Here is a 14151-nt window from a genome sequence, read left to right on the forward strand (position 1 = left end):
CTGACGATCAGATTAACTTCCTGGAGTCATTTATAAAACTTCTGTAAATACTTGGAAATACATGGAAAATTCTGGATCATGCTCACTCTTATCACGAGTAAATATGGCAATAACATCACAAACTGAGTGACTCATTTTAGGGAAACTTAATCATTCTTTGGATATTAATTGTTTTAAGAGATCAGACAAATTAAAAAAAAAAAAAAAGTCAGTCATAAAACCTCATTAAGCAATTATCCCTCCAATCTTTGTCACATCACTGGTAATATTTCATTATTACCCAAAGACACTCGGGGGGTGAAGGTGGAAGAGCAGCACTCTGACATTAATAAAGAACCGCGATGCACGTGTTTGGGCACACAGCTGGGCCGGTGCCATGGTTACTGACAACGCAGCTTTGAACGACTGGAGGTGCATGAATAGGTTACCGTGCCCTGCTCTGGACCACAACACGGAGTGACAGACGCGCACGGCACACACCTTGAATATTTTGAAAGTGGTCCCACGCACTCAGTATTTACTTCACATTAACGGAACATATTTGTATTTAAATGGAGGAACAGCAGGAAAAACGGCATTTTAAAAGGAGCATTTAGGACCTGTGGATTTCTGTCTAATTATTTATCACATTAGATGTCACAGCCTATCACTTATCACCCGGGCTCGAGTTGCGAAGTTTAGGGGAAAAACCCCATTATCAGATGCTCCACCCGTTAGTAAACTGATGCTTTGTTTTGCCTCGTCCTCTTCACGCTGTGCGCCTTTTCCTCTGCTAAATTTTGCGCATGAATGACGTTTCAACAACCAGGTCGAAAGTGTTTGCACTACATCGCTATAGGAACAGCGGCGCTGGCTGCTATATCACAGAGAAGGTCTAATTACCGGACTTTGTGCTGGTGCAGGCTACACGTGAGTCGGAAGCTGTTCCCTACCGGAGGCGCGCGTGCGCTCTAACCACAGCACCGACGGCTTTGCGAAGTGGCAGCAGCTCAGGGAACTATAGACATCAGTGTGAATCGCAGCTCCACTGGAGGACACGCACTGTGCATCATCTCCCTCAGCCGTCCGTCTGCGGGTCGTGGAATAACTAACGTTTCCCCCGAAGAAGCTCAGGAGCGGATCACCAGCAAGCAAACAGCAGCAAGCAAGCAAGCAAGCAAGCAAGCAGAGAAGTGATGGATGAAAGAATACCGCATTTGCAGGACAGGCAGTTCATGGAGCACGCAGATTTCTTGGGGTGAGTGTCGCTTTTGGCAAACTCTGTCAAACTCTGTCTAATAAACTGTCGTGACGACCTGGTGAATAACCGGACACTTTCCTCTGTACTTTAGGGTGGATTACCCCTCTCTCTACATGTGCAAGTCCAAAAGAGGAATAAAACGAGAGGATGGTGGGAAGGTGCGCGTGGTTTTCTTATACTAAATCTAAATATGTTGTTTGTTGTTGTCACTAACCAACCTGTGTGCTCATGAAACTCAACAGAATTCACATGTATAGTAAACTCACTTTAAAAAACCCCATATATATTTGTGTTTTAATACAGTACTCGCTTGTATTTTTGCCAGCAGGACGCATACAAGTTACCACACCGGTTGATAGAGAAGAAGAGGAGAGACAGAATCAACGAATGTATCGGGCAGCTGAAGGATTTGTTACCCGAACATCTGAAGCTATCGGTGAGATCATGACACTACGAAAAGTTTTTACGTGTTCGGCGAACCTGGTTTTACATGACAGAGATCCCGCGAACGGCCAACTGAACCTTTGTTTTTTTCTCCATAGACGCTCGGACACTTGGAGAAAGCAGTTGTCCTGGAGTTAACACTGAAACATTTAAACGCGCTGACTGCTGTCACTGAACAACAGCACCAAAAGATCATTGCTTTGCAGAATGGTAAGATGAACAAACTTGATCATTTACAGTGAACATTCGGCATTATTAGACTGCTTGGATTGTATGAAACTTTATTAATCCCTATATGGAGAAAATCTTTGTTGTTCATGAATAGAACAGATACATGTACATGTGTTGAGATAATGCGCATTTTGAGAATATAACAGAATAATAAAACGTGCTGTTGAGACGCGTCCGTTTTTATTCTGAACACAGAATACTGATCTAATCATCTTTAAACTTCATTTTTCTTCAGGGGACAGGTCGATGAAATCTTCTATTCATGCAGATCTGGATGCGTTCCACTCCGGGTTCCAGGCCTGTGCCAAAGAGGTCCTGCAGTACCTGAGTCAGTTTGAGAACTGGACAACACGAGAGCAGAGGTGCGCGCAGCTCATCAACCACCTTCACAAGGTGCTGGCGCAGTTCCAGCCTGGCGCGCCGCCGCTCCAGCACCAGCTACCCGCCGGGGACGCACAGGATGGGCAGAAAGCCGACAGCCAAGCAAACTGTGTCCCGGTCATCCAGAGGACCCAAGGCGGGGAGCTTAACGAGAATGACACAGACACGGACAGTGGATACGGGGGCGAGGCTGAAAAGAGCGACGGCAAAGATAAAGAATGTGAGCGCAATAAGGCGCAGGGACACAAAGCAGTGAAGATCAAGCAAGAGTTTGGAGATGATCGCGCTGCCAAAAAACCAAAGATGAACTGGCCTGGGAGCGGGTTAGGGGGCACAGACCCCACCAGACCCGATCTGGCGTTAATGAACTCTCTGATGGGAATAAGCAGTGTGGGACAGCAGACACCTATTTGCATGCCTTTCTACTTCATCAACCCCTCGGCCGCGGCGTCCTATATGCCTTTTTTCGATAAAGGCAACGTTGAAAAGTACATGTACCCGGCGGCGGCGGCGGCGGCGGCTCTAGCCTCCCCTTTCCCCTGGCTATACCCGGCACATGCGTCAGCGGCGGCGGCCGCGGCGGCTGCAGCCGCGTTCCCCGGGTTGTCTGCGCACTTCGGAGCGTCTTCCCAGTCCAAGGACTCCCACAGTCCAGACAGCGACGAGTCACACGAGGCTGAGGCAGGCTCACCTGAGGAGCGCGAGGAAAGTCCCGCGAGTGACGACGGGGAGGGTGACGTTGCTGACACGTTCCAGGAGAGCAAGAATAGCCCACGTGATCAGTTTTCCGCCTGTCAAACGAGCTAATTTGTCTGTATTACCTTTCCGTGCATTCTAAGGAGTTTATGTATGTCATTTTTTAATTAGGCGAGTTTTAAAAACGAGGTTTCACAGAGGAGTTTCTCATGTACAATATCTTGGCGAAACAGGGGACAGTTGTGACGGCGTGTGCCTTTTGCACTTATGCTAGATTAATCAATCAAAATGGTTATCGACAATGATTGACATTAATACACGGCGGTGTTGTGCTGGAGTTAGTTTTTTATCCTCTTTGATAAAATATTTTGAAATGGCAGCATTGGTGCCAAAACTTTGAGTACTACAACAGTACGCAATATCCCAATCAGCGAGTCGCTTTGGATGTATGAAGTTGCAACTGACCTCTGCCATGGTTATAAAGAGCCTGGCTTGACTGTAAATATTATTACCTGGAAGACAGTCTGATTCATGAACATGTAAATGTGCACTAAACGGGCCTATAAAAGAAGTGCTCCTGGAAGTGTAACGCCCTCTGTACCTCATCCCCATCTTTGCATGGGGTAGGCTGATTGGGAGGCACATTACTGTCCCTCCTGAGAAGAAGTGACTGGTACCCCCCCCCCCAACACACCTATCTCCATCATGAACAACAAATACAAAAAAAAAAAAATCAGCTACTTTAACATTACACTTTGATATTAATGAAATTATGGGAGAGGCATTATGCCTGATTGCCCTCAACTAATTTTTGGAGAGTTTACTTTGGTTTCTTGTTACTTGTTTTTCAATGTGAGGAAAGAAAAAAACAATCACTGAGATCATTCAGAATAATGGAGAGAAAAAACCCTTCATTCAGAAGGGGGTGCTTGACCAGCATATTGTACGTTCCCCTGAATGAAGCATTTCAGCACAGAGATGCAGTGACCTCCTGTACCTCCAGGAAACATTGTAGGATAGCACCTTATAGATCTTTGATATTGAATGTACCTGTATTTTCCCAGCTGTTAAAGTTTGTATAGGATGATCTTTACTCTTTGAGACGTAAAGTGCACTTTTTTCTGCTTTTACTCCCTCCCCAAGTCACCTCATCACTTAAGTCTATCACTGTAATTCTCTTTGAACCTTTTTATTGTGTTGTCTTAAAAACAGACTCCATTTCAAAAGTGAGAACAGAGACACCACATGCTTTGTGATGATTTCATGCAGTAAAGTGGTGATTAAGTAGTTTGCCCGATTTAACAAAACACAGCTTATTTCTAGCTCTTTCAGGACAAAATGATTCAAATCATAATCAGATTTGAAAACCTCACACCATGCCATACTATCCCCGATTCTGTGTTATATGCTATCATTATGTAAAACCTTGCTTTTCAAATATTTGACAAAAGTTGAGGAAGAAGCTGTGGTCATGTCACCATCAGTTATCATCATTACCATTTTAGGAACTTTAACTTTATCTTGGCCTGTTTTTTAAGAGATTAATTCCTGCAAGTGTAGTGTTGTTTAGCTTTTTTAAGTTTCACATGTGACTGAATAAAGAGATGACTTCATTGTATTTTGCATACATTACATTGCTTTTGTAGTTTTCTTCAGCTGGTTTTGCCTCAAATCTGTTATCAACTGTTATATAAAGTGGCATGTGCATCTGTAAATAGTTTTTTGTGAATATACCATAAAGTATACATGTCTATGTCAATGTTGTAGAAGTCTATGGATTTTTTTAAAAATTTAACTGAGCAACTGTTGCACATTTCGTTAATGCTTTACACATATGCTGTTCTAAATTATTGCTGATGAGTTGTAAAATAAATATCAAAACTAAACTCTGCAGGCTTCTTCTTATACAACAAGCTGTGTTCCAGCAAATGAACACATATTTAGGTCATGGGGAAACAACACACACTGTAAGACACCAAGATATGTGCGTACATGTTCAGAGTACAGTAGTACTAATAACAATACTGGAAGTCCAGTAGATGAAGTGTATTGTTACTAAGACTCTAATCAGCTGACATGTCACAGCAGAGGAATGTACAGTAAGCCAAGGATTTAAACAAATGTCATGTGATAAAAGGATGATGAAGTGAGATTACCCTCAGTCTGTACAGGCTGATGAAAAACAAGGGGCCTCCTCCCAACTTGTCGAAATCTTTAAGCGGGATCAAATCCAGTCTTTGTTGTTACCATTAACTGGCTTAGAGCAATATTATTTTAATCTTTATGAATAATTTCATCAGTCTTGAAACTCAAACAGTGTGTGACTTTACGTTTTCCAGTGATCCTCGCAACAACAAAGTCCAATTACTGCCAATTTACGGTATATGCCTCTCAAGGTTAACACAGATCATGCATGTTGCCATTAGGTGTAGCCCTTTTTCAGCAAAGTCATAGTGTAGTGTAGTGATGGACCAAAGCTCCCATTTGCACCAACAGTCTTTACAACTTTACTTTTTCTTTCTCAACTCAAATTACAGGATTCTGTCAGTAACTTAATCCACCAGTGAGAGCAACTTGAAAGCTTGAGAAAAAAAACGTTTCCTTTATTTTACCAAATACCATCCTCTAATAAACCTCCTATAAAGGCAAATAACATTAGCCATTAATAGCTAACGTTTCTTCATTTCCTTCTTCTGTGGGAAAAAAAGTGTTTTTTCCTTTATTCGCTCCCAGCCATGTTTTGTCCATCTTTCTACCATTAGTAAGTAAAGGTCTCCATCTACTGGTGAAAACATTTACAACACATACTGTACAATACAGTACAATCTCCCTCTTGTTTACACCCACAGGCCAACAGTTACAAACAGTTACCAGGATCACCAGTTGTGACACATCAAATTTTGTCTGATGGTTTATTGAATCATGCAATCCATGTCATATCAGCAGCCAGTTACAGCCATACGTCTGTCAACACTTTGCAGTATATTAAGGCATAAAAATAAAAATAAAAACAGGTTATGTACAGTCGACATCTTACAGTTCTCTAGAACATATATGGTTGTAAACAGTGACCACAGCTACATCTCATCCCAGGGTGGAAAATGCAAAGTGGTTTCTTAAAGGGAAAATCCACCCCAATATATAGACTATCATCGATGACCTGAAACCCTAAGAGTTTTTTAACAGGTCTCTCCTTTAACTGGCAAGCAGAGAGACACACACTGTAGCGCTGATGTGTTTTGTTGTGTTTTTGTAGATACTGTATCATACAGGGTGGACTTTCCTTCTGTATTACATCAACTATTTATTCTGGCATGACAGTACTGATATAAACTGGTGACTATGGTATGTGTTGCATGATGAAATAAATCAGATTACATGTCAATGCATTGTACAGCTCATATTATTATGGCAACAATAATACAGTAGCAAAGTGGAAAATACTATCAATAATGTTCTTTCCACTGACATTTCAGCAAAATACCGACAGATAAAACATAATTATAGTTTCCTCTTTGTTGCTGCACTATTGGCATTTCTCTCTGTGCAGAAATGTGGCACTAATACATCTAGCGACATTTGATCATTGCTTTGATGTCTCTACTACAGCTTCACTGTAAATTATTTTATATACACCAACTGTGGAATGAATATAAGGCACTTTGATGTGATTAGCAGCTGAACTACAACCTATGAGGGCTTCTGACTCTGCACACACACACACACACACACTTCTCTTTAATCACTGACTCACGCACTTTAGCTGTAGCTATCCATTGTATTATTACATGCCACCATTTTTAGACTCAACTAAGTGATTTACTATACTGTGGGTGCTCTTCACATCCAGATATGGCTATATCAACGACACAATCATGCAAAAAGACCTGCTAATCTTTGGCCACCGATCCTTACAGAAAACAAGCATAATACATTTGGCAAAAATATACTGTCATCTTAACATAAAAAAAAGAATACAAAAGAAAAATCAGCTTAAGAGGATAGTAACACTGTTTCATTATGCAGACATTACTGCGGGAATGAGGGCACTCCATTGTGTAACTGTGAATGCACAGCTTTGTAATAAAATATAATAATTCACTAAATAAAGCTGTAAAGTAAGAAAACATATTTACAATAAGCCATCATTTTGGTACGTACAGACAGTAACATTCTTCAGTAACAAAACTATTAACCATTTGTGCATAGTTTTAACATGAACAGAGAGTCAGAGCTACAGGAATAAATTCTGATATGCAACATGATAGATTCTAGACAGTTTGACTATAGACACAAGTGGATCCTTCATTAATTATATAAGAACCAGTCATTATGCTGGGTAAAATGTATTCATTGCAGAAATTACATACGAGTTTAGAGATATAGTTCGTAGATTCACATACTAAGATTCTCAAGAATACTGTTCAAAAGGCCATAGTTTTGAATCATAATGCTAGTGAGAAACAATATAAATCATTCAGCAGGTAATAAAGTGAGAGTAAAAGTACATTAAGTGGATATGTTTATAAAAGAAGTCCACAACAGCTTGATGTTTAGAAAGTCCTAATATGAGACTGTGCACCATGACGCATGGTGCTGCTGCCGTGGGTTTTTTCTTCAGGCCATCGCTTATAACCATCTTTCATCCATGAAGTGCTCCATGACTTCCATTTAAAGATCATCACCATTCCTTCTGTTTGAGTTGTCACACTCAAGGTTGCCTTCATCTTATTGAGACAACAGTGCATAGTAGTGTGCTACTGAGGTATCCTGTACAAAGATATCCACTTACAAATGTGTTCATGGGTGAAATGGGCTCTGGAAGGGAGACATAACGTGTTCCCTCTAAGCAGAATTGTCTCACACATAGATTCCCTCTGGGTTTAGGCCAGAACTGAGAGGGTTTTGGAGGACCCGGAGGTGAGTGGACGAGTGCGACGACACGGGACGCTTCAGGGAGCCAGACAGGGGAACTAAATCTGAGAATGAAAACACACAAAAGAAAGAAAATTAGGAACATAATCTAAATCAGTAGTTCCCAACCACTAGGCATTGCCAAAGCTTCGTGGGGGGTCGCGATGCCTTCTTGATTTTAAAATGTGTTAGAAAACGTTACAAATATACACAGTAGGCCTATATCTCAGCATTTCGTTATTTTCTGTGACTATGAAATTGTTATTTTTTTTTATTCTTTGAAAAAAATTATTAGATCTAAATATTTAAGACCTGAACACAAGCTATAATCACAGAGCCTACACTTGACTAAACAGCCTCATCTTGCATGACCAAAGTATGCAGTTAAATAACCAAAGAGGTAATAGAACAATGACCAAGTGTCAGGGACAAAAAAAAACCCCACTGAATTTGAATTTGAAGCCCATTAAGTATGTATGATTGTTAAAAAATACATAATATAGCCAGATAATTGTATAAAAAGATCTCTAAAATCTAATCTCTGATGTAATCACAGGAAATAATCCAAATCCATCCAACTTGCTCGTTTTACACAAACCTGCAGTTAATTGTACAGTTTATCAGTTGTTTTGTACTGTTATTGTTATTCACTGAATGTAATATGACATATCCACAAAATATGTCACTTAGTGAAGGGTTGTCACTTTATTTAAAGATAGAAAAGGCGCCCTTAATGAAAAACAAACAAACATTGGAACCCCTGATCAAAATAAAAGGGCATTTTAGGTAGGGTGCTTTCATAAAATTACCTAATACCTAAAAAAATACAAAAAAAAAAATACAGGGCTTTGTTTATGCAACATGATATCTTCTGCTCTGGGGCCACCAGGGGGCAGTACTGAGTCATGCAGAGAATCTGCCAATGCAGTGAAATTTTTGGCCAGGCACAAAAGTGCTTGCTGATTTTTCACACAGGAACAGGAAGGTTACAAGAAGGACATGTACACTCAGTTCATTACTTTACATAGTTACCATTGAGTGCAATAAAGAGAGTCACAACTCTAAACAGTGCAATGATGAAGTACATTTCATGCAAACAGAAAAAATTAAAGCTCATAGGTGTAAAATGTGAGGTGTTGCCCATCATTGTTACTGCGTCCACTTGCTTCTCAATATGCCTGTCTATGCTACATTACAATGTGTACATTTACTAGGAGACTAGGTTAAACCTTTGTTTTATGTTGGATTTCAAACATGAAATAAAAATCATAAAAATTAATGAGTTTAAGGCAGTGAGCATACCAAAATTATTCATAGGTGTCTTTAAAAATAGAGGTTTAACTGAATGTTTATGCTTGTGCCTTTGGATTTATATCATATATTCATTTCTGTGCTTGCAGGCTTATCTCTTTTAAGTTTGTACATTTCAGTTTCTGCCATTAAACTTTGTTTTGCAAGTTGGAAGTCTAGCTCTTTGCTTCCAAGCTTTATTTTGTAAGCTGGAGGTTATGTACCCGATTACAGCACATAATGTAGTGTCTAGTCTCACCTCAAACTTCCTGAAAGTCAATCCTAATGACTATATGTCACTAATTTACGTTTAGGGGTAGGCATGAATCGGTTATGCTTAAGGGGTAAGGGGCTGGGTTAGGCTTACCATAATGAATGTAATCAATGGAATGTCCTAACAAGCATAGCTATGCAAACACTGTGTGTGTACAAGGGATTGTACTAGAGAAACTGGGGAGTGGTGAGTACAGTATTAGTTTTTACCCATTTCATTGGCAACTTTAGTCTCCATGCCAACAGCTGCCTGGATACTGGGAGACCTGGCATCATTCAATCACCCCACTTTCTCTGTCTATCCATCACACTGCCCCTCTATCACATGCTCAGCAGTTTCTGTGATGGCGTTATTGGACCAAAGCTCCGTCACCCTACAGGAGACTAGCAGAGAGCTGAATAATGGGAGGGCTGTCAGACAGAGGCTATCCACGTCAACAATCGGCCAGCTGGTTATGAAAAACCTACAGTAACGTAACCGGGACCTCAGAAATGATGTTTTGCTGCATTATGACCAGTGTTTGGTCCCCATGAGTACTGGTCCCGACAAGGTCAGTGTTTATACCAGCAAAAGTCCCCAATAGCTAACAAAGATGTACACACACACACACACACACACACACACTAAGCTGAGTCATTTTCTCACAGCAGGGTGTTAAGACATGAGGTAGAAAAATAATAAGTGCCCTGATGGAACAGAATGACTTTACTAAAGCAAGGGCAGGCTCAAAGACAAACTAGCCAGTGTGAATGGCAATCAAAAAGCCACATTTATCCTTCAACAGCATGCACTATGACATATAATTAAGTTATAATAACTGTATTGGGTCAGACTAGTTGAGATCAATTAGACTTACCTGACCCCTATGTCCCTGGCTAGCCTACATACTGTACCTACAAGGTCAGTTCCCTATTTAACAGAAGGAGATATCTGGGCATACATAATACTATATGTTGCTGTACTCTTATATGCAGAGTGGTTTGATTTGTCCTGTGGAGTTAAATCTTTAAGATAATATCTTGAAAGTAAAAGGTGAACCCATTTTAGTATGTTTATAACAAAATGATATTACCTATACCGGGACTGTTGTGAGTACTTTCATCCTCAGTGGGTTCAGCCGGCAGTACTGTGACCTTGGTGCCGGTCTGCTTGATGAACTGCTGCAGGTTAACCTGCCTCAGCTCCTTGGTCAGCTGCTCCAGCTCATGCTGCATGTCCTTCAATGAAACAGCAAGAGAGAGTGATTCTTCAGCAAACATTAGCATTAACAGCAGCTTGAAATTGACTGACACCTTCCGGTTATGGATCATATAATATGTGTTTGAGTATTTTGATGTCCAAACACCAGCAATATTACTTTAATCTCCAGGTCAACCTTATTATCTAACAGGAGAACACATGAACATGATCATATATCATTTTGTCTAACCACCTCTCAAAGTGAGACACAGATTAACTACTCAAAGCTGACCATGTCCCACACTATTTGTCACACCTCATTTCATATCCAACACATCAGACACACATACCTGAAAATGATGAGCATTATTTACTACTAAAAGAGTACTCCACTGATTTAGCATCATATTTCTATAACTTTGTCAAACTGACGATGGAAAAAAACTGATCAAAGTCTTTTTTATTGCTTCAGGGTTCAATGTTTTCATTTTTTTTGTGCGAAAAAAAAAAAAAGATTTGTTAGAAATCTACATGATAAACTAGCCCTAAGTGGTAGTTTTCCTCCCCCGGGCAATCAGGCATTGTCTTATTGTTGAGCTCTTTCCATAAATTGTTATGCTAGTAGTGGCTTATGTAGCCTCAAGCAGAGACGAGGAGGATAGGAGGCTATGGAGGTCTGGTAAGCTCACTTGTTTCTAAATCAACACCCCCAGATTTTTACTTGTAGTCTTCAGACCCGACCAACTAACTCAAATGACATCACTTGAGGCAATTGACATATTAGGTTTTGAACAGCTCCCTCTGGAGTCACAAAGGGCATATACAACTTTTTTCACATATGCAATAGTAATTCATGTGATGGAATTTTCCTTCTTTAAGGGTAATATCACGCAGGGTTTCCTCAGGTGAAGTTAGGGTCATGTGGAGCGGTCACAGCCTCTGCCTCTTCCAAGGCAATAAGTTAAACTCTGTGCCTCCTCTCTGACTATTTGTAGATCTTGTGGGTCTAGGTTTGAGTTAAATATCACCCAACAAAAGGCCACCTTCAGAACTGGATTGACATCTAACAGTGACTTGTGCTGCAGATCTTTATTCTCCTCAATTGAGCTTCAATAAATACTGCTGTGCAAGTCTTCAGTGTCTCCTGAGAGCTTCTTCAGTTACGAGTGAATCATCTATTACAAGAACTCCTTCACACTCCCCAAGTCCTGTAAACAGACTTTGATGTGTAAAAAAAACAAATAGGTGGAGTTCCCCTTTAAACTGGCAGGGATTCAGCACCATGCTGAGGGACGATTCAGGTATACGTATGCTTTAATGCATTCTTACTGATCGATGGTCTACCTCATCACTACATCACCCTACAGCACTATTTTTTTAGGAAACTCAGGGCAATGAAAAATAAGTATGCTCACCTGCAGCTTCTTGCTGCTTTGTCCAAGTGACCTGTCCACCGCTCTGCAACTGCTCTCCAGCTGGACAGCCTGTCTCTCCTGGGCTTTCAGTTCTGCTTTGACCCTGAGGACCTGAGCCCGAGCCTCTGCCTCAGTGACCCACTGGGTCTCCTGCCGCTCCCTCTGCAGCCGCTCCTCTTCCAGGCCTGCCTCTACACTCTGAAAGGAAGGAGACAAACCAGTAATAGCTAAACAACAATGATGAAAAAAAAAAACTGACTATGGCATTCTTATTCTTTGATTATGATTATTTTACTTTGATCTTTTCCCAAAACGTATTACTATTAAAATATTTAATTATTTAATTTAAATTTTATATCCCGAAAATCTCCCACACATAGCACACCTGTACCATTGCCAGCTTTTCTTCTATGTCCAGTTCACAGCCTTGCAGGCGTCCTCGTAGCTCCTGCAGTCTTTCCTCCAGCTGTCTCTCACTCTCTATCTCAATCTGCAGCTCAGTGGCCCAAAACTCCTCCTCCTCCATCTCCACCTCATTCTTCCTCAGATGCTTCTCCAGCCTCAGGATCTCCTCTATCAGCCCTCCTCCTCCACCTGGGTCCCCAATGAACCCTCCACCTCGCCCCCCTCGCCCTTCAGCCCAGACCTGCAGCTCAGCCTCATAGGCCTCCAGCTTTTTCTCCAGCACATTGAGGGTCTCTCTCTGCAGACCGACCAATCTGACCAAATCTTCCATGCGACAGGCCCAGATGCCAGGCGACGCAGTCCCAATGGCTGGTCCTGCATGGTGGTGATTTCCACCGTTTCCCAGGAGGAGTCTTCGTTTGGCCTCAGCCTCGCCAATTCGTCCTCCGCTCAGTATCTCCCTAAGGCCTCTGGGTGCACCGGTGAACGTGAGAGACTTGCGGCGCGGTTCACGACGGCGGAGGGAGCGATCGTTGGGATGACGAAGCTTTGCAAGGGGCGGGAGGCTCTGTCGATGCAGTCCACGTTCAGGCCCCCTGAGAGGGGGTCCTTCTGAGGGTGGTCGTTCAGTCAGGGAGGGGCCGGTGCGATGCAGGATCAGCTGGACGTCACCAGCATACTGGCCCCAGGTGTTCAGAGAAGCCACAGGGCTCTCATGAGGGGCCAGGTGACGCTCTGTGTCCCGCCATTTTTCTACCAGAGTGTATCTCCCAGTACGACCTGCAAACACCAACACACTTATTAGCATCCTGTTGGAGTCACGTTTATGGCCAACTAACAATTAAAAAGTTAAAATTTCCATCAGCTTGTATGAGTGTGGTTTCTGAAAACAGCTCACCGTGGTTCTATAAGCGAGATGAGACCCTTAAGTCTAAACCATACTGTAAATACGAGGGCTGGAAAACAAACAGTCAGCTAAAAGAGGCTACACTGCATAGATCTGCAGTGTTGGGTGTTTCTAAGTGGGTTCGGCACTACAAGTAACCCTTTCACATTACATTAGATTTAATGTTTAAAAGAAATCAATTGCTTACTGCTGTTTAGAGAGAACTTAGACATAACACTTGTAGTATTATGTAGAAAAACACTAAAATGCCAAAGTACTAAATCAATATTCATGTCTGATCACTTAAAGTGGTGTATATGTTTTTAATAGAAAGAAAAAAGGCGGAAGAAGGGGCTAAGAAGTGCTGCTTTCTCAGTTTGGCAGGAGACTGAGGGATGAGTCAGACGTTCCTCCTCCTACCCTGCGCTTTGTGGGAAGTGATGTCAATACAGTCTGTTCGAGTGCCCCCGTTCCTGAAGGAGCCATATGGTGCTTAGATCCAAGAAAGTACCAGTAAAAGCCTGACTATGACCTACTACATCTCAGCAGGAGCTTAACATGTAGGCAGGTGACTCATATACTTACTTCATAAGGACTTCTTTTCAGGTAACAAAAGGCAATTTGGCCTTTTTTGGAGCCATATACTCATTGATTATAGTTGTGGGTTGAAGTATTATAGTGTATTATAAAAGGGTTAACATTAGCACACAAGAACTACGCTTGGCCTTTCACTGGTTTAAATGACAACAGCCTGGATTGTCTGCACCCTTTTCAATTCAAATCAATTTTATTTGTA

General features: G+C 41.6%; 2 protein-coding genes across 5 annotated transcripts in view; one reads left to right on the forward strand and one right to left on the reverse strand.

Annotated features, from left to right (window-relative positions):
* Positions 1–775: 775 nt before the first annotated feature.
* On the forward strand, positions 776–3687 carry bhlhe41 (basic helix-loop-helix family, member e41). 2 transcript variants are annotated; one of them, XM_035664917.1, is made up of 5 exons: positions 776–1237; positions 1332–1398; positions 1566–1676; positions 1783–1894; positions 2151–3687. In XM_035664917.1, the coding sequence occupies exons 1-5, from the start codon at positions 1176–1178 to the stop codon at positions 3101–3103; spliced, it is 1305 nt and encodes a 434-aa protein (XP_035520810.1). In that variant the 5' UTR covers positions 776–1175; the 3' UTR covers positions 3104–3687. The 2 variants fall into 2 exon arrangements, with proteins under 2 accessions (XP_035520810.1, XP_035520811.1); XM_035664918.1 differs by having other exon boundaries at positions 780–1237; positions 1569–1676.
* Positions 3688–5574: 1887 nt separating this feature from the next.
* LOC118330299 (ras association domain-containing protein 8) overlaps positions 5575–14151 on the reverse strand; it is a 15250-nt gene continuing 6673 nt past the window's right edge. For 2 of the 3 annotated variants that reach the window (XM_035664786.1, XM_035664785.1), the window contains 4 exons: positions 12450–13249; positions 12065–12262; positions 10543–10687; positions 5575–7971 (listed from right to left, as the gene is read on the reverse strand). In XM_035664786.1, the coding sequence (XP_035520679.1) occupies positions 7853–7971; positions 10543–10687; positions 12065–12262; positions 12450–13249 (1262 nt within the window). In that variant the 3' untranslated portion in view covers positions 5575–7852. The remainder of the gene's footprint in view (positions 7972–10542; positions 10688–12064; positions 12263–12449; positions 13250–14151) is intronic. The other variant, XM_035664787.1, reaches the window with a different exon arrangement.

This window comes from Morone saxatilis, unplaced genomic scaffold (genome assembly GCF_004916995.1).
Source record: "Morone saxatilis isolate NCDOM2014 unplaced genomic scaffold, NCSU_SB_2.0 Contig2, whole genome shotgun sequence".
NCBI lineage: Eukaryota > Metazoa > Chordata > Actinopteri > Moronidae > Morone > Morone saxatilis.

Bases quoted from the DNA above. Each gene is read 5' to 3' on its own strand.
- bhlhe41 (XM_035664917.1), top strand. From the start codon at position 1,176: ATGGATGAAAGAATACCGCATTTGCAGGACAGGCAGTTCATGGAGCAC. The intron at 1,399-1,565 runs GTGCGCGTGGTT...TATTTTTGCCAG, and splicing joins AACGAGAGGATGGTGGGAAG to CAGGACGCATACAAGTTACC. The intron at 1,895-2,150 runs GTAAGATGAACA...ATTTTTCTTCAG, and splicing joins GATCATTGCTTTGCAGAATG to GGGACAGGTCGATGAAATCT.